At 38.2% G+C, this 18,941-nt stretch overlaps 2 protein-coding genes across 7 annotated transcripts in view; one reads left to right on the top strand and one right to left on the bottom strand.

Annotated features, from left to right (window-relative positions):
* Positions 1–462: 462 nt before the first annotated feature.
* LOC117411534 (protein dpy-30 homolog) lies at positions 463–4,424 on the bottom strand. Of its 4 annotated transcripts, none has more exons than XM_034921789.2 (5): positions 4,172–4,424; positions 1,304–1,344; positions 1,176–1,223; positions 950–1,092; positions 463–752 (listed from the first exon to the last, which is right to left on the bottom strand). In XM_034921789.2, the coding sequence occupies exons 1-5, from the start codon at positions 4,407–4,409 to the stop codon at positions 680–682; spliced, it is 543 nt and encodes a 180-aa protein (XP_034777680.1). In that variant the 5' UTR covers positions 4,410–4,424; the 3' UTR covers positions 463–679. The 4 variants fall into 4 exon arrangements, with proteins under 4 accessions (XP_034777680.1, XP_033875061.1, XP_058881433.1 ...); XM_034019170.3 differs by lacking the exon at positions 4,172–4,424 and adding an exon at positions 2,131–2,192; XM_059025450.1 differs by lacking the exon at positions 1,176–1,223.
* An 896-nt stretch (positions 4,425–5,320) lies between these two features.
* Positions 5,321–18,941, top strand: part of LOC117411170 (spastin-like) — a 45,675-nt gene continuing 32,054 nt past the window's right edge. Inside the window, exon 1 of one of the 3 annotated variants that reach the window (XM_034018406.3) lies at positions 5,321–5,807. In XM_034018406.3, the coding sequence (XP_033874297.3) occupies positions 5,453–5,807 (355 nt within the window). In that variant the 5' untranslated portion in view covers positions 5,321–5,452. The remainder of the gene's footprint in view (positions 5,808–18,941) is intronic. The other 2 variants (XM_034018407.3, XM_034018408.3) reach the window with 2 other exon arrangements.

Genomic DNA, 18,941 nt, shown 5'->3' with positions numbered 1-18,941 from the left:
CAGCCATGGTGATCTGCAATAGCTGGGTTGCACAGTTTCATTATATACCTCCTGACCCAGGTAGAGCATGCCAGTGTGAAAGGGACAAAAGAGCATATTTGCATTTTTCCTCCCCTGCTCAAGAGTATCAAATCCTACATAGGCTCACTTGTGCAATTTTGCTTATTTCAAGGTCATTTTTCCTAGTTTGCATTTTGAAGTTGAGCACCACCTTTAAACAGCATCAGTCTTCAGTGTGTTTTTTAGCATTCTGCAATGTGATAAATATTAAAAGATGATTGTTTAAAGATAGCAGTCAAATTAAGAAATGGATGCAAACTAGAACAAATTACTTTAAAATATGAAGACATTTCACATGATTCTATACACATGGAAAAAAATAACCCTATAGATCCTTATCCTTTTAATTCATAGGGAAGGAGGTGTTATATTGTCTGTAAAATATGCTGTTATTCATACTGGTTTATCTCAATGTTCACTTTTCATATTTATTGTTAATAAAGCAACTTAATAACAAATTGGCATCTGCAATTACACTATTCCGCACTGAAAAAAATAGAAAAAACAACATTTGTAATCCCACTAATATGCAAGTATTTCAATTAAAGAAAAACAAGACTTATTTATGTTAATTATAGATCTTCTTGGTGATGCATCAGTGTTTGTCCACTCCAGGGTATTAATTTCGATCCTCAAACTGTGACTTGTTCTTCAGCAGATATGCCGCTAGATATTCGATGGGATTTGGAGGTCTGACAAAAAACAAAAAAAAAACAAACAAACACAAGTGAAATTATCCAATATGAAACCAATAACATTTAAAAAGAAAAAAAATGGAAAGTTCTTGCACAATTCCCCCCCAAACCCCCCCTAAGGCTGCTGCCATTCACAAGCCACCAAACATATGATATTCTATTCCAATATGTTTTAAATCAGAATAATAACTTACCTTTCTTTTGCCAACACAGAGAGTCCTTGTAGAAGAATAGGCACAACAGTCTGGTCCAGGTATGCACGTGTGGGAAGGGACTGGAGATCCACTTTCTGTTTCGATACCTTTTCTGTATTGGTCTTCTCATTTTCAAGTATTCTCTGAAAATGTATAAATAACTTATAACATGGTTGAATTAAAACCAACTTATGAAAATATTACTTCTTAGTAAAATGTTAGGTACCTGTACATTTTCTGTAAGACCGTATTCTGCATGCGGGTTATCTGCAACCTAAAAACAACATTCTGTTAGTAAAGAACACCAGCTTTCTGCTATGCTTACAGTTTCATCCAATTCGTATTTTAACTTACTGGTGTATGCCCTTCCAGGCTTTGTTCAGCATCAGTATGATCTAGAAGAAAAAAACAATTAGGTTTTAAAACTACTATATTAACATTTAATTTCTACAAATGAAAACTGCTATAAGAAAAATTAAATGGTATGTGATTCATGTGGACCAGGGCTGCTGTTGTAGATATAATTAAACTTAATGTACAGGTACTGTTAAGTCATTAAATAATGGACACAAATACACGTTTCTCCATCCATATGATCCAAATGGGAGTACTGTCAAAGTCGTTTTTTTTTGTTATTTTTTTTTTTACTACTGCTCAAACAAAACTAAAGACTAAAACGGAGGGCCTTCATTTACAAGGGATTTTTACATGAAAAATGTATATACTATACGTGGGTATTCAACAGCAAGGCGACTAATTAATTGGTCCCCTGTAAAAGTTTGATTGTACAATACGTAGTTACGCAGGGCTCTTGTTGTACAATTCATTAATATTTGTGGCTACCAAATTTTAGATACAGAAATATTACAGCTTTCTATTTTCTGCTACTATAGGAATCCATACAAAAATATGTTACGTTTTTAACAAGGGACTCTGGCTTCCCATTGAAAGCAAAGCACAAACGCTTTTTTCCTTGACAACAGTAAGCAATACCGGTTCGGTATGCCTCGGTCTGACATCAAATAATAAATATCAAATCTGCTAAATGTATTTAAAAAAGTACACACACCATAAAGACATTAGTGCAGTACTTTTAAAAACATTCTATACAAACCGAATATTCTGTTTTACCTTTAAGAAATTCAAAATTATTTACACAAACTCACTATACCCCTACTCACCATCCGCCATGTTTGTTGTCGGTTTCTACGCACTGCACGCAAACAAAGTGACCAATTAAGTAGCATTTGATCTAAACGTGTTTTTCTATTGGCTAGTTGATAACGCCAAAAATCAAAAATACATTTCGATTTTGCGCTTTGTATTCAGTGATTGGCTTGTAAATACACGTAAGACAACCTGTGTTCATAATTGGCTGCGCTTGTCTAGTGCCTTTTTTTATTGGATACTGATATACTATATTTTTTGTAATGTTACAAAAAGGAAGCGGGCACCCCTGGCTAAAAATAGCCAGCCTGTAATATGCGGGATTTATTATTATTATTATTATTATTATTATTATTATTATTATTATTATTATTATTATTATTTATTTATTTATTTATTTTTATTTATTTATTTATTTTATTTCTTAGCAGACGCCCTTATCCAGGGCGACAGTACAAGTAATAACACAATTAAGAGCAAGATAAATACAATGACTTTGGTTCTAGCAAGTACAAGTATGACAAAATACGATTCAAATTTATCAATCCTCATAAAAGTACTGCAGCAACCTGGTCCGTGTACATTCGGTGCAATCATTTTTCCTTTTTGAAACGGAAATTGGAAAACGACTATTTTTCGTTTGAGCTTTTTGAGCAGAAGCTGATTTTACAGGAACAATCTACTCTGTATTACTGAGTGCATCCAAAACCACTGCAAAGTCAGCTAGAGGTGCACAGAGACAGATTTCCTTCACTCTGCCTGCAGACTCTGTATTAGATTCCAGTTACTGATGCTTCGTAGATTTTTTTCCATACAAAGTTATGATACTCTAGTCCAATGGGGTTTCCAGCAAGGACCACCAGGTGTACCAGTAACTATGTGCAATCTTAAACTGCTGTTGTAAAGAGATACCCCATGACAACCAGGTTTGTTGTGTCTTCTCTGCTGAATGGTTAATCTATGCAGCCGATGACTGCAATGAACAAAGCATGTTTATGTTCTAAACGTTTTGCAAGTGTTGTGTGTATGGAATTGGTGACCGCACCAATTTGTGCCACTGAGTACATCACCTGTTTGTGCCACTCTGAAATCTACTTTATTTTGAAGAGGAAATGATGCCCTACTTGAGGTGGCACAACCAGGCTTTCAATATGATTTGATTAGAATGAGAGCTAATATTCAATAAAGTGGCAACAATTGACTGGGGGGGGGGGGGATATTTCATGGCATAGCCTGCAAATGCCTGCTTGTGCCACTCTTGCAATCTAGATTATTTTTTAAGACAAATTCCCCAGCTTTAAAATGATGGACATAAGCCTTCTCAGTTAGCCTCAGTTGATGGTGGCTGTAGTTCCCACAGGGTTTCGCCAGGCTTCCTGATCCTGCTACAGAGCTCATTCTACAGCAGCCTGGGCTGTGGCTGTAGAACCGGTTTCGCAGTACTGGCAGTGTAATCCATCTGCTGTTCGGGGGAAAGCGTTAAGAGACAGGACAGCACCTTTGGACAGCTGCTTTATCGTGCTCCGTCCACCCCTTTTTTTTGGTCAAAACTTTTTTTGTTGTCGTATTTGAAACCATTTTAGTCGCAGTTGGAGCCCTGCATCATAATTACCACAGAAGCTGTGAGCTGGGGAGCTGCACGCTCAGGTCCGCCTTATCCACCCGAGAATGCTGCAGGAGGTGCTGGAGATGGCAACCGAGAGGCAGTGTCTGGGCCAATGAGCAGTTGGGCGGTATGGGAGGACCAACAAGAAGCCGACCCGTGGTTTGCCAAGCACCACCCGTGGGGGGAAAGCCGACATGCACTCACAACCAGCATCAGCCAGCGCTCCCGCTCCCAGGGCGGGCTCTGCTGGAACCGTGACCAGCCTGGACACCTGCGGGCGCAATGCCAGACAGCAGTCTCCCTAGCAGACACTGGGAAACGACTCTGGGCTTGTGTTGATTGGGAACTACCGGACACTTCCAGAACCCCTGCGGGACTAACATCATCCAACAGCACAGCCGAGGGAGTGGGGCTCAGACCCCCCCAGAAGCTGCTGACATCTCACCCACCTCCTGCATCGGTCTGCCGATCCCGTCTGCTGTAGTCGTGGGGAGAATGATGGTGGGAGACTTCTGCCATGTCCCCATCCATTTTGAAGGGGTCCCCTACACCACGCTGGTGGACACCGGGTCTAGCGTAACACTGGCATGGCTCAATGTCTACCAGTGATCCACCGGGAGCTGGCAGCACCGCCTGGAACCTACTACTGTGCAGCTGCGCACAGTAACTGGGAATGAGCTCCACCATCGTCTGTCCTCAGTCTTCAGCCAGTCTGGCCTGTGTCAGGGACCAGCCAGAGCGTCACTGGGAGTTGCCAGCAAAAGGGCCTGGCCCTGAGCTCCAACACCAGCCATCCCTGGCCTACGGTCAGCCTGACCTAGGCTAATGACTCGCCAGTCTGCCAGACCATCCATACCACAGCAGCCTGGCATCCAAGTCACTCCAGCGACAGTGAACGCAGTTCCAGCACTGCTTCGCAACCAGGCCAAAGGGAGTGGGTCGGACCTACTTGGTGCAACATGACATCGTGACGGGATGCAGCACCAGTCAATCCTGCAAAGTGACATTAAATGCTGAGTTTACAGGACATCAGTGTAGACCACACTTATACATAGACATTTTAAATGCTTTCATTTCATAATTATATACAATATTCCCCATACAATTACAATTAAATGACCACCACAACAATAGAGCATGTTATGATGAGAACTCCTCTAACAGAATGTCTGTGATTGAACTGACATGTAAGAGTATAAAGAAAATACCTCAGTTTCCAGTTCCTACCTTAAGAAGTCGTAAAAACTGAAATAAAAAGGCGAACGGCGTACATAGTAGTGCTGTAATTTTGGAATGGTTTCGGTTCTGTTTATCCAAATTATAAATAGAAAGTCTAAATAGAAAGTACTCCAGACATTGCCATTTCCATATATCTATAGACTAATGGCCAAGTGTGTTAAAACGTAAAAAAGGCTACAAATACAGAATACTACAGTATTAACAAACCATGACGATGAAATCACATAAAGCAGCTTCATCAGCTGTATAATTGGGTTGATGGAACAATAACATTTGTGCGTTTTGTAAGCGCGACGCATGCGCAATTTATAGTATATCATTCACAAACCAACTTGCACTGCTTTTCTTGCGTAAACATTGCAATCGCCTTTGGTCACCGAGTTACGCTGATGCTTGCGCCGGTTACGCCCCTTTTGCTCAGCTGGCTGTCAGTGGTTAGTGAGGAGTGCGTGTGCGTATATGTGTTATGGAGGCGACGGTGAGACAGGTGAATGAGTTCTCCGGGCGGAAGAGGGAAAAAGAAGAAAGGCTCAGCCGGTACTACCAGCTCCTCGCCAGAAGTGGACGCCCCCGATCAGGTGTCGCTGCATAAGCGGAATCTGTACTACTTTTCGTACCCGCTGCTGGCGGTGTTCGCCGTTTTCCGAGTCCTCGCCCTGCACTTGGGCATTCTGTTCGCCTGGTTCTGCGAACGGTTGTCCCGGGTCATGGCGGCTAAAAACAGGCCACTTGCAGCAGCGGCTGTTGGCAAAGAATCCGAGGATGACTGCGAGCTAGTTCGGAACTGCCATAAGCAGGCTTTTGAGTACATCTCTGTCGCCCTGAGGATCGATGAAAACGACAAAGGTGAGTCGGGGGGTGTAATTTACCGTGGGGATACATACTTACTGGCAAATAATGATGTAACAATTCTGTTTAAAAAAAAAAGGGTATTTCATGTTCGCTGACAGGCAGCACTGTACTGTTGAGTGTGTTTTTCAATGATCTGTGCAGGCACGTCTTGTGATTACATGGCAGACATGTGATGATATTTCGCCTGTGTCACTGGCATTACAAAACGAAACAAAATAAAAACCAGAGCTAATCAATACCGATTGATCTAAAACTGATTTTGGGAGGAAGCTGTGCGTGTAACTCAAATACACAATCTGCAGGTCTAATTGCTTTTTAAAGCTGATTTTATGTGACAAATTTATTCAGATTTCTCTTTTTTTTTTCTTTCTTTTTTTTAGTGTAGGACAGTTAGATATGTCAGGTTGTTTTAAGAGATAATGCAAGGCCTTACTCTGCACTGGGCTCGATTTATTAAAGTAACAATTACGGTCATAAACCCAAAACACTTTCTTCAGGGATTTTCTGTCTGCATCAGTTTTTTATTATGTTTTACATAGGAGATTTTTTTTATTTTTATGTTTTATGTATAAATCATGGAAATAATGCATTTTACAGGATCCTAAAACAAGGAAGTGCTTTATAACTTGACAGTATTTATTGATCGTTTTCTTGTTAAAAGCAGCAATTATATATCTCTGCAGCACACATTTACCATTACAATTCAGCTGTGATATAATGATGATAATAATAAATGATGGATAGATACAGTTTGGAACATGTACTATAATTAGTTACATTACATTCCTGGCCCTGCATGAGGGTGACTTATTTAAGTTGTGGGCGTTGACAGTTTGGCTTTCTGTTTAAATTAAACTAGTTCTCAGGACTTTTTACAGGCAGTGCATTTGACAATGAATACATATTTGAAATGTCATCAGTAAAGGGAGTATAGATGAATGTGGCAGCACTGGCTGGTATGGTACAGAATATGTTTATTAATATTTGCAGAGGGAGTGGTAAATGTTCACCAACAGCTTATTTTTCAGTGTTAAACACTGGTGGTGATGATGGGATAGAAGGTTAACAGAAACCATGTATGTCAGTAATGTTAACATGGCCTGAAACAAAGAAGAGAGATTCTTTATATTTTGCCCATGGGAATGGCTGGGGTCATTTGCAGGCTTTCTGCTACCCGGCTTGCACTGTCTGTCTGTATGTTTAAAAAAAAATGTAATGTGCATATATTTCTCATACCGTAACAATTAATTTATTGCTTACAGAAGAAAAATCAGCAATAATCACAACCTGATTCTCTGTGTAAATCATTTGGCAGATCTGGCTGTTTTTGATTTGTGGAAATAGGTCAGCATCTCTTGCAGGCAGTCAGCAGTGTGGGCGGCTGAGTGGCATAATCAATTCAGGGCTTGAATTTCATTTGTGTGTGCTGGGGGCAATTCCCCCCCTATACTGCAGCCGGGGGGATTTTTGCGTATAAAATACAATATATATATATATATTACTGCATCATCATTCATACTGGTGTTGCTTTAAAATAAGCTGTAAAAAGGACCTCTTGATTACTGTGTTGCAGTAGTGTAGTGTAGCGTAAAAAAATACATGGAGACTGCAGACATGTTTTAAAATACATTTTAATAATTCTGTTTTTTCCCCTTATTTTATCAGTGTATTAACATGGCATTTGAACAAATCTAATGTTGATGTATAATTAATACATATTACCACAATTATTTATTTTTATTAAAGTCAAAGATTTTATAATAATACTCTTGTTGCTGTAATAACTAACGTACCTGAAGACGCTTCAAACCTGTCATAATGTTTATCACTGACTCATTGCTGGTATTTAAAATAAGCAGGAAAACCAAAGAATAATTGTACAACAGTTCAAAACAAATGTCCAGCAATGCTGTGAGAATCATATTTACAGTCTTCCACTAACACTGTAGTTCAGTCTGAAGGTGTTTTGAAAAGACCTGTTTATCTTATTGCTGGCATTACAATAACAATGGAAAATATGAAACAGTTTAGTAAAGGTCCAGCAATGTCATATGAGAGTAATCCTACAGTACTCCACAAATTAAGTTTAGCATTTTACTGGCATTACAATAACATAGATAAAAAAGATGTACTCTGTGGGACTGACTCGTTGCTCTACACAGGTTCAGTGCTGTGCATCACCTGATTTGTAATTTAAATGTAGCCTTATTAGCTAAATTTAACAAGGGGTGTGTCTCCGGACAGAAAAATCTTTATCAAACAAAGGTGTGTGGTGTAGTGACTACATCCTCTGCACAATAAAGCAATCAATTTCCTTTCAGGAATGTATAGCTAGAAAAATAGCTCTGAGCTTGTTTCTTCATCGTCAGATAATATAATGTAATTTAAGAAACTGCCATGGTTTAATATTGCTAATTATAGCTTTATATTAGGTAGCTTGGAAAGAAATAAACTAAACAGTTATTAAACATGCAATTATTTGGCTAACTTACTTACTTCAGGAAAGGCCCGCCTGAGCGCAGTCCAGTACTTTTGTTTTTCAGCATAGAAGAATTCAGTGCTTTTTACCTCTGTCTTTTACTGAAACATTGCATTTTTTTTCTTCATTGGTGCAGCTGCCATGTTGAGTTTCAGCAGAGACACGTGATTGAAGTCACATGATGAATAAACTCAACTTGCAAAAAAAAAATGCACATGGTATGTCTCCTTCAATTACTATATTATACACTTAAATGTGTATTTTTACCAGTTTCAAAATGCTTGAGATGGTGATATTTCTGAAATGGTCGTTTTTTAAAAGGGAAATAAAGCAAAAACAGTACTGTGATTTGTATTCATGTTTACCGGAGTATTTCTGCGGCTAAATAATGCAGAAAGATTGTGCTTCTCTTATTAGTATTCAGTTATACGACAAGTTAAAAACTTTAAATTTCATGAGCAGCACCGAGCAGCACTCTCCATGGAGGCAGAATTGCCAGATGCCTGCTTCGTCCGCCCTGTACTAGTAGATTAGGTGGCGCCCGAGCGAGCTCTGTACTAATGTGACGTGCATTTTTACAGAGGGAAATCAGAGAATCAGCTGCAAGACAGACACAAATCTGCTTATGTTAATGCTGTGCAAGAATGCTCTCAAAATGATCGGTTTACCTGGAGATGTTGGAGTCTTGATTTTAAGGTTGATATTTATGATAATTTAACTTGTGAAAGTTGGTAAACCTGAGTTTGAAAGTTGTTGCCAGTTATTGTGAAAAAGGCACGCATTTTAGCCTTCGAGAGAACGCTGCTCCTGGGCTGTTAAGCTATCCTCGTTCGTGGAATAACTACAGTATTCTGAACGTTCATGCAGTATCCTCTATATAATATTTGCTAAGAAACTTACGGTTTTGATGTAAAGTATTTTTGTCCTGGGTGAAGCCCAATTGATTTGCTTTTCTTTTTTGTTACCTGGTGAAAGCCAGGGAAGATATCTGTAACAACCACATTGGTGGGTTGAGATTAAATTAAATATCTATCTACCCATTGAATTTGAATGTCAGTATTAGCCTACTCATAGAGTTTCTTCTTGGGATTTAATTTTCATCATGACTCTCAGGGCTACCTTCAGGCAGATTTACTCATTAAGAACTGTTTCCTAATCTATTCCTCTAGGGCTAAAAAAAACTAAAAAAAAACACGCCTCACTCCCCCCATGAAAAACTTCAATAACCCATTTTGGCACATTGACAGGTTTTCAGTGTTAGACATCTGAATAGGGCTGGTGTGAAATGCTGTGTTATAGTACATCTTAGATCTGCAATACAACACTGTCAGTGCTGTCAATTTTATGACTGAAGCCTTAAAGGAAAATGTAATTGGTGACATTGGCCATGGTCACCAATAAATGCCTTTTGAAACCTAGTTTCCTTTTGTTGCTGATTGGGGCTCCTTAGAAACCAAGATTCATGTTTTAAACTGGTATGCACTGTAGGCCGGTAATACATTCTTGAATATTAAAAACATACCCTCTAGTTTCCTGTTTGGGATTGATTCACAAAATAAACATTTTACCTTGATTTTGTTATAGTTTTTAAAGTATCTTATTTTAATATCCAAACAATGCAGACAAACAAAAATTCATGCAATGGATGACAAAAGAACAAGAGAAATAAGAGCAATCCACCAATAAGTTTTTATTCGTGCATATAACACAACAAAAACGACAGAAACAGGAAAACAAATGTATGCGTTTTTATTTGAAAATGAAAGCATAATGTAGCCTAGAAGATCATCATTTAATTTGCCAGCAATAATAAGGACAACTGTATTTTCTTAGTTTCTTTCAAAAATGCAGAATTCTGATCCTGCAAGTGCTTTGACCACAGGAGGAGGTCTGTTTGCTTTCTAGATTAAGCATAATCCATTTTTTGCAGGTTTTAGGGGCCTTAGTGCTGTACTATGGTTAGCTTCCTGAGTCAACTGCAGGTCAACTGAAAATACACTGAAGTCCATAATTTAGGGACTTTTTAGATGGTGATGACAGCAGGGTGTTTCAGGAGCGTAAGATATTGCTGTTCATATAGAAACAAACACATCGAGTTTTGTTTAGTCAAAGATTAAAAGCCTATCTCTGTCTGGCAGGACATTTAAATATTGGCTATTGTGTTTTCTGATTTTTGGCTTCTATTAACATTTGACTCTACAATTATACACTGAAATCTACTTGCCATAAAACAACCAGATTGTTTCTGAGATACCAGACTGAAGACTCTTGAATCTTTGTAATTTAGGCTAACATTAGTAATGAGCCTATCTTTGGTACTATAAATGCCTTGAGTTCTTTAAAATTTGAGGTGAATTGTTAAAATACAGCCAATTCTTGTTAAAATTAATTTGGATTAGATTAATTTCCTGATACTATGATTTTCAGACATGGTCCTGGCCAAATTTAACAGTCACTTGTTGTAAATTACTTCTTTTAATATGAACTCACAAATAGGAACACACATTTCCTGTTCATGCCAATTATTTTGGAGCCCTCCCAGGGAAGAAAAATATGAATAAAACTAATCTCCCTAGTTCGAAACAGCTGAGTGCAAAGGATTTTGGGAAATGTATTAACGCATCCAGATTATCGCCTCTCTCCTGTATTTTTGTGCTGTTTTGGGGCTACAGAGCCTATGAAGATACATTTCCATTAAGCAGTGTAAAGACGTGCAGTATCCTTGCAGACAAAAGTGGAGGTGTTGAAAGTGGGGTTAATGCACCTCCATACAAGAGCAAGAAAGATGTTGCTGCAGATTTCAACATTCCCACCAACACTTTTGTCAACCATTCTGAAAAACTGGGGTAATACAGGCCTATAAATAGCAAACTGTATGCAAGTCGTCTGACAAAACAATTTTTTGCTAGTCCCTTGAAATTTGTATCAACGAAAATTGACTGTAGTTTGTTTCTTTTCATGTAAAACAATGGCTTGATTCTCGTATTCTGCTTAGCTTTTGCCTCAAGTGTGTTCTTTAACAGTGGATCAAAAGATGCTTTCATCTCAATGAGAGTCTTCTGGTAATATATATTAATAAGTACAATAGTTATAAAATTACCACACGCCTGTGCATTGTGAGCACGAGGTGAAGCCCAGTGCCTTCAACAACCATTGAAGTGCGGTCATTTTTTAAAAAATATTTCACACCCTGGAGTGTGCAGGGCTTGAAATGATCTTTTCTCTCAATTAGCCACCAGGAAAAGGAAAAATCCACGACCCCACACACATTCTACTGGCCCAGTATAATGCTTATTGATACTTCACCAAAAATGTGGAGTTTGTATTACATTGAATGTTTAATATATTAAAATGAGGAACAAGAGAAACTGCAAAAACACGCAACTATTGGAACATATAAAAATAAGTCATAAATAGGGACCTACCTAAATCACGATTTTGCGGAAATCGTGAAATTGAGGGGTCACTGCGAAATTCACCTCTTAGGGGCCAATGCATACAAACAAGTACGGAGAGGAAAAAAAAAAAAAACGTTTAAATGAACTACTGCACAACGCAAGCGACGCAAACTACGTATCTTCCTTCTGTAGATAGCCCTTTTTGATTCCTTCGCCGTCCCGTGTGTATTGCACTTAAACAAGAAACAAACAAACAAAAAACGTCCACAAATAACATTTACAAAATAAATTCTCCAAAGCAGTTAACATTCTTGTTTACTATTCATAGGACAAAGTTTTAATCAGCCTATCAGTGCGTCTTTACTGCTTTTATGTGATCTGTACTGTGCAGTAGGGGGTGGGACAAAGTGGTGCTGCATTGTTTTGATTTAGGTTGCTAAAATCTACTTTTCAGCATTGGAGGTAAAATAGTAGAAATGGACGACAAAAAAAAGCATATATATTTCGGTTGATGATCATTTCAAGATATTTCCCTAAGAAACTACATGCAGACTGAGGCAATTGTTTTCCATATCTTAATGTGTCTTTGGAGAAAATATACGATCGATCGCTAGCTTCAGAATTACACATTAAACAAAAGGCTACCACAGAGGCTGCTGAACAGAACGTAAAATAAACGGCTTTCAGAAACCAAACCGGATCAGCCCAAACAAAAAGTATTCCTGTCTGCTAGTTAAATCAGAACTAAAACGATCCAGCACAACCACCTCGCTTCAACCTGCTGCTTACAGTTGGAATTTTAGACCCGAATAGCCACGTCTCTTTGTTTTGACTCGGTACTAATAAAATAAATTATTGGATGGGACAAATAACATGACAACGAACGTGCTGCATACATTGACTTTATTAAAGTATGCCAAATACCCTTGTGTAACCCAGTTTTGGGGCTGTTTCTAATCAATATCTACATCTGTATAACTTGGCAAAGCTTTGCCTTAACTTCCAACCAATTCAGTGGGTGCAGAACGTGCAGTCTCAATGGGCAAGTCAACTGCAGGGGGATGCTGCATACTCGCCTTTAACAAATGACAGCACTCTGTTTTATTAAGGAAGCTAGTACCACTATTTTTAGGCTTTATAGTGTTCTGAAATACTGTCTACTTAGGTTTATTTAATGTTTAAACAGGTCCGCGAAATCCTAATTTTATTCCGCAACATACCCGTGAAAAATACGTAAATTTACCACGATTTAAGTAGACCCCTAGTCATAAAGAATTAGAAATAAATACAAAACTAAACTAAATTGGCTCTCCGTCACTTCCGCGACAGATCATTTCTTCTTATTCATTTCTGAGACGGACAATCTTTCTTGTACTTCTTGTTGAAAGTGCAACATACTAAACCCGTACGCTGTCCCATCCTAAATTATCTTTTTGTAAATAGTAGACTGCAAGTATAGTACATTTTTTAATCTTCAGCAATTAAAAGCTAATTGTATTCTATCATTCCATTTGACACATTTCATTAATAGTTATATTCTCAAACTGCACATCTTGAATTCGCATGTTATCAAGCGTTTCTTGTACTTTGTTGGTTCCCGCAGTCAGATTCTGCGTACTTTTAGGCTCTGAGCACTAGTGATGTCACTATATCAAATTTTGACGGTATGGTAACCGTCAAAAAATATACCATGGTTTTCGTCGTACCGCGGTATAATGTCATTTTTTTGTAATCCGTTTTTAAGTGGGCTATTTAAAGAAATACACTCAAGTCAAGTCATTTAACAGGAAAAATAGCTGTGATTTAACGTTCAAAACAAACAGAACACACTGGTACTACAGTTCTATCGGGCACTACCTAACTGGAAGTAGTGTTCACTCCAGCTCACACAGGCTCGGCAAAATAATGCTGCTTTTTTATTTCAAATTACTGTGGAGAAACACCAAAATATTAACATTTTCTGGGCTCAGTCTGGAACGATAAGGGGTAAGGATGTGACCACTGCAACTGAATACCCTCTTCATCTTTATCAGTTTGGACGGCATACTATTAGTTAAGACAGGGGTTTTCAAACGGGGTAAGAGTACTCCTGGGGGTCTTTCTAAGGGTCATAGGAGGTACACAGGACGACTCAGAAATGCACAAATAAAAATGAAAGTAAGAGAAAATAATGATCTTTCTAACAGTATATACAGTGCCTTTCATAAGTATTCACCCCCTTGGACTTTTCCACATTTTGTAATGTTACAACCTGGAATTAAAATGGATTTAATTGGGATTTTTACCATTTGATTTGCACAACATACTTAAAACTTTGAAGGTGCAAAATATTTTTTATTGTGACATAAGTTAATTAAACAAAAAAAAAAAAAGACATTTGTTGGTTGCATAAGTATTCACCCCCCTGAGTCAATACTTGGTAGAAGCACCTTTGGCAGCAATTACAGCTGTGAGTCTTTTTGGGTAAGTCTCTACCAGCTCTGCACATTTGGATCCTGCAATTTTTACCCATTCTTCTTGGCAAAATTGCTCAAGCTCTGTCAAGTTGGATAGGGACTGTTGGCGAACAGCAATTTCCAAGTCTTGCCACAGATTCTCAATCGGATTGAGGTTTGGGCTTTGACTGGGCCTTTCTGAGACATTCAGGTTCTTGTTTTTAAACCACTCCAGTGTAGCTTTGGCTGTGTGTTTAGGGTCATTGTCCTGCTGGAAGGTGAACCGCCACCCCAGTCCCAGGTCTCTTGCAGACTGAAATAGGTTTTCCTCTAGAAGTTCCCTGTATTTGGCTCCATCCATCTTGCCCTCAATCCTGACCAGTTGCACAGTCCCTGCTGATGAAAAGCATCCCCATGACATGATGCTGCCACCACCATGCTTCACCGTGGGGATGGTGTTCTCAGGGTGATGAACAGTGTTGGCTTTGCGCCACACATAGCGTTTTGCACTAAGGCCAAAAAGTTCAATTTTGGTTTCATCAGACCAGAGAACGTTTTTCCACATGTTTGCTGTGTCTCCCACATGCCTTTTGGCAAAATCCAAACGGGATTTGATATGGGTTTTTTTCAGCAATGGCTTTCTTCTCGCCACTCTTCCATAAAGCCCAGCTTTGTGGAGCATCCAGGTTATAGTTGTCCAATGGACAGTTTCTCCCATCTCAGCTGTGGATCTCTCCAGCTCCTTCAGAGTTACCATTGGCCTCTTGGTTGCTTCTCTGACTAATGCCCTCCTTACTTGGTCACTGAGTTTTGGTGGACGGCCTTCTCTAGGCAGAGTCGCGGTTGTGCCATATTATTTCCATTTTTTAATAATGGATTTAACGGTGCTCCGGGGGATGTTCAAAGTTTGGGATATTTTTTTTTATAACCCAACCCTGATTGGTGCTTCTCTAGAACTTTATCCTGGACTTGTTTTGATAGCTCCTTGGTCTTCATGATGCTGTTTGTTTAGATATGCTCTCTAACAAACTCTGGGGCCTTTCAGAAACAGGTGTATTTAATCTGAGATCATGTGACACTTTAATTGCACAGAGGTGGACTCCATTCAACTAATTATGTGACTTCTGAAGGCAATTGGTTGCACCAGAGCTTATTTAAGGGTGTCACAGCAAAGGGGGTGAATACTTATGCAATCAAGACTTTTCAGTTTTTTATTTGTAAATAATTTTGAAAAATATGTAGATTTTTTTCCCCACTTCGACATTATGGACTATTTTGTGTAGATCAGTGACAAAAAAATCCTAATTAAATCCATTTTAATTCCAGGTTGTAACACTACATAATGTGAAAAAGTCCAAGGGGGGTGAATACTTATGCAAGGCACTGTATATTCTCTAAACCACGACGTATACTTATTTAATCTTTGTTTAGCAGCTCAAAGTGGACAGCTAATGAAAAAAAACACTACATCTATCACATCCACATTTTCCACCTGTACGCATGCACGATTTCGATTGTGTGGATTTCCACTCTGATATATAGATGAAGCAGGTGTCTGGCGATTGTGCCTGGTGAGGGGCCTGTGCTGGTCATGATCTTTGCTGTTTTTCACCTTGTTGTATCAGTGAAGCACTGTGTTTCTGTTTTTTTTTTGTTTTTTTTTTAAGAAGTATAAATGCTCCTGTTAACATAGTCATCATACTTTGACAGTTTATGTTTTACTGCAGCTGCATTTTATTAACCGCAATAGCGGCTGGTTGAATACGTGTTCGTGTTTGATACATTTCTTAATTGCAATAGAAAACCTAAGGAAAACACAAGTCAGAAAGTGCAAAGCGACAAAGTTATACAGAGTCCCTTTGGATCATTTTTAGTTAGTAATTAATTATAGTTTTATCTTGAGGTTAATGTTTTTGATACTGTAAACATTTTAAACAGTACACAATTATGCTGAGGTGGGAAGTAAATAGTAACTTGATAAACATTTACATTGCAGACTATTTCCTAAGAGGAAAAATCTTTTAACAAAAGTTTTGCTTTTGTGGGTGAGGACAAAAAGTTACAAGAAATAGATGTCTACAGTTATTTATTTCAGTAACTCCAAAAATGCTAATTCAAAAGTATTCATACCCTGACAAGGAAAATTAAATTAATAGGTAGTTGAGGCACCTTAAACGATTAGGATATTTGTCAATGAGCTTTTGGAATGATTCTTTAGTGATTTTTGACCATTCTTCAAAGCAAAATTGTTCCAATTCATTCAAATTCAAAGGACTTCTTTTGTGCACAGCCTTCTTCAACTCATACCAAAGATTCTCAATCGAATTAGATTGGGACTTTGATTCAGTCATTCCAGAAACTTGATTTTATTTTTCATTAACCATTCTGAAGTTGATTTTGATGTGTGCTTTGAATCGTTGTGTTGGAACGTCCAGTTGCTCTTTAAACAAAGTTTTGTAGTGGAGGGTTTCTGATGATTAGCTAATATCTTTTGGTATGCTATGGAATCCATTTTACAATGTATTGGAACTATATGTCCTGTGCCATTAGAGGATAAACAGCCCCATAGAAGGATATTACCACCTCCATGCTTGACAGTAGGTATGGTGTTCTTTTCTTTGTATGCCTCACCAGACTTTCTCCAAAAGTGACGACTATCAGCGTGACCAAATGGCTCTTTTGTTTGTTTGTTTGTTTCATCACTCCGCAAAACCTTTGACCAAAACACATCATTCAAATGCAGTTTTGCAAACTTTAAGTGATTATCCTTCTAGCATGTTTCCTAAGAGCATGGCCTTGGCCAGCGACCATTGAGACCTTCACCATGCAATACTCGACCTATGTATGAAATGGAAACCCCAGTCACACTTGCAGCCAATTCATTTTGAATATCTTTGGCAGTCAATCTCGGATTGTTGTTAACCTTCCTCACAATTCTTCTACTTCTTCTTGGTGAAAGAACCTTCTTTTTTCCAGACCGGGGGAACGTTATGACAATTAGTCTTGTACTTCTTGATAATAGAAACAGTAGTTGAAATTGGGATACTCAAATGCTTGTAAATCTTCTTGTATCCTTCTCCAGCTTTGTGACAATGTTCTGCTTAAGGTCTTCAGATAGCTCTTTACTTTTTTCCATATTGACATTTTGGTAATGACAGCAATTATTCTATGCCTAACCCTTTTATACTCTCTAAGAATGTTCACCTACAATCCAGCATTTTCTGGACGTATCTAGAATTAGGTTGTGCATTATCATATTGAAATTTCTAGCACCTTGTAGACAATACTGTCATAGCATCAAAGGGTATGAATACTTTTGAATTGGCATTTTTGGAGTTTTGCACAAAAAAAAAAATTGCTGCAAGATTTTTCCTAAAATTATTTGTTTTAGAGATATTTCTAGAAATTAAAAATTTCCATTGGGTTATGTAAACTTTTGACTACAACTGTATATAGAGAGATGTTTTCTAATATATAACACCAGCTCTGTTAATTAGTCCAGCCTTGGTCTAAAATATATTTCCTTCTCAACAGTAAAAACTTACTTTTCAGTGTGTATTAAACTTGTTTTTTTCATGTATCAGTGTGTGTTCAACAAACTTGAGATTTTAGCATCTAGCTAAAATCTCTTTCCTCAGCAGTCCTTGGCAACTTACAGTTAAGGATTCGAGAGGCCCTACTCTCTAGATGGAGTTACCAAACTAATAAGAAACCTCAACTATAAGCACATTCTTAATCTTATTGCATGAGATCATAACGATCATAAAGACCTAGGAGTTTATGTTGACTCAGAAATGTCTTCATCTAGACAATGTGGGGAAGCTATAAAAAAGGCCAACAAGATGCTTGGATATATTGTGAGAAGTGTTGAATTTAAATCAAGGGAAGTAATGTTAAAACTTTACAATGCATTAGTACGACCTCACCTAGAATATTGTGTTCAGTTCTGGTCACTTCGTTACAAAAAGGATATTGCTGCTCTAGAAAGAGTGCAAAGAAGAGCAACCAGAATTATCCTGGGTTTAAAAGGCATGTTGTATGCAGACAGGCTAAAAGAATTGAATATATTCAGTCTTGAACAAAGAAAACTACGCAATGATCTGATTCAAGCATTCAAAATCCTAAAAGGTATAGACAATGTCGACCCAGGGGACTTTTTTGACCTGAAAAAAGAAACAAGGACCAGGGCTCACAAATGGAGATTAGATAAATGGACATTCAGAACAGAAAATAGGAGGCACTTTTTTACACCGAGAATTGTGAGGGTCTGGAACCAACTCCCCAGTAATGTTGTTGAAGCTGACACCCTGGGATCCTTCAAGAAGCTGCTTGATGTGATTCTGGGATCAATAAGCTACTAACAACCAAACGAGCAAGATGGGCTGAATGCCCTCCTCTCGTTTGTAAACTTTCTTATGTTCTTACTTCTGCTAGATTCAAGAGACTGTTTGTACTGGTATCTCTACAGATAAGAAGAGGCCCACATCTTAATTTCAAACAACTACCAAGGTCTCATTAATTTTATAGATAACATAATGAGGTAATGGGCATAAGACCATTAACTATGTGTTCTTGTACCATAAAGTACTATTAATATAAAAGATTATAAAAGAACCTTGAATTGGGACAGCTGCTGACCAATAAATGTATTGTGGGTGCCAAAGCTCATTCCCCTTATCTATTTTCTAGTACTGCTTTGCTCAGACAGGCAGAGGCGAGAGGCCTCTTTCAGTAAATTTGTTGATAAGGACTTGAGGCTTCATGCATGTACCAAGGTTTTGAATTGGGTTATAGCTTGCACTGAATTGTGTCTTTT

Source organism: Acipenser ruthenus, chromosome 6 (assembly GCF_902713425.1).
Source record: "Acipenser ruthenus chromosome 6, fAciRut3.2 maternal haplotype, whole genome shotgun sequence".
Classification (NCBI taxonomy): Eukaryota; Metazoa; Chordata; class Actinopteri; order Acipenseriformes; family Acipenseridae; genus Acipenser; species Acipenser ruthenus.
This window is presented reverse-complemented; position numbering and strand designations above follow the sequence as displayed.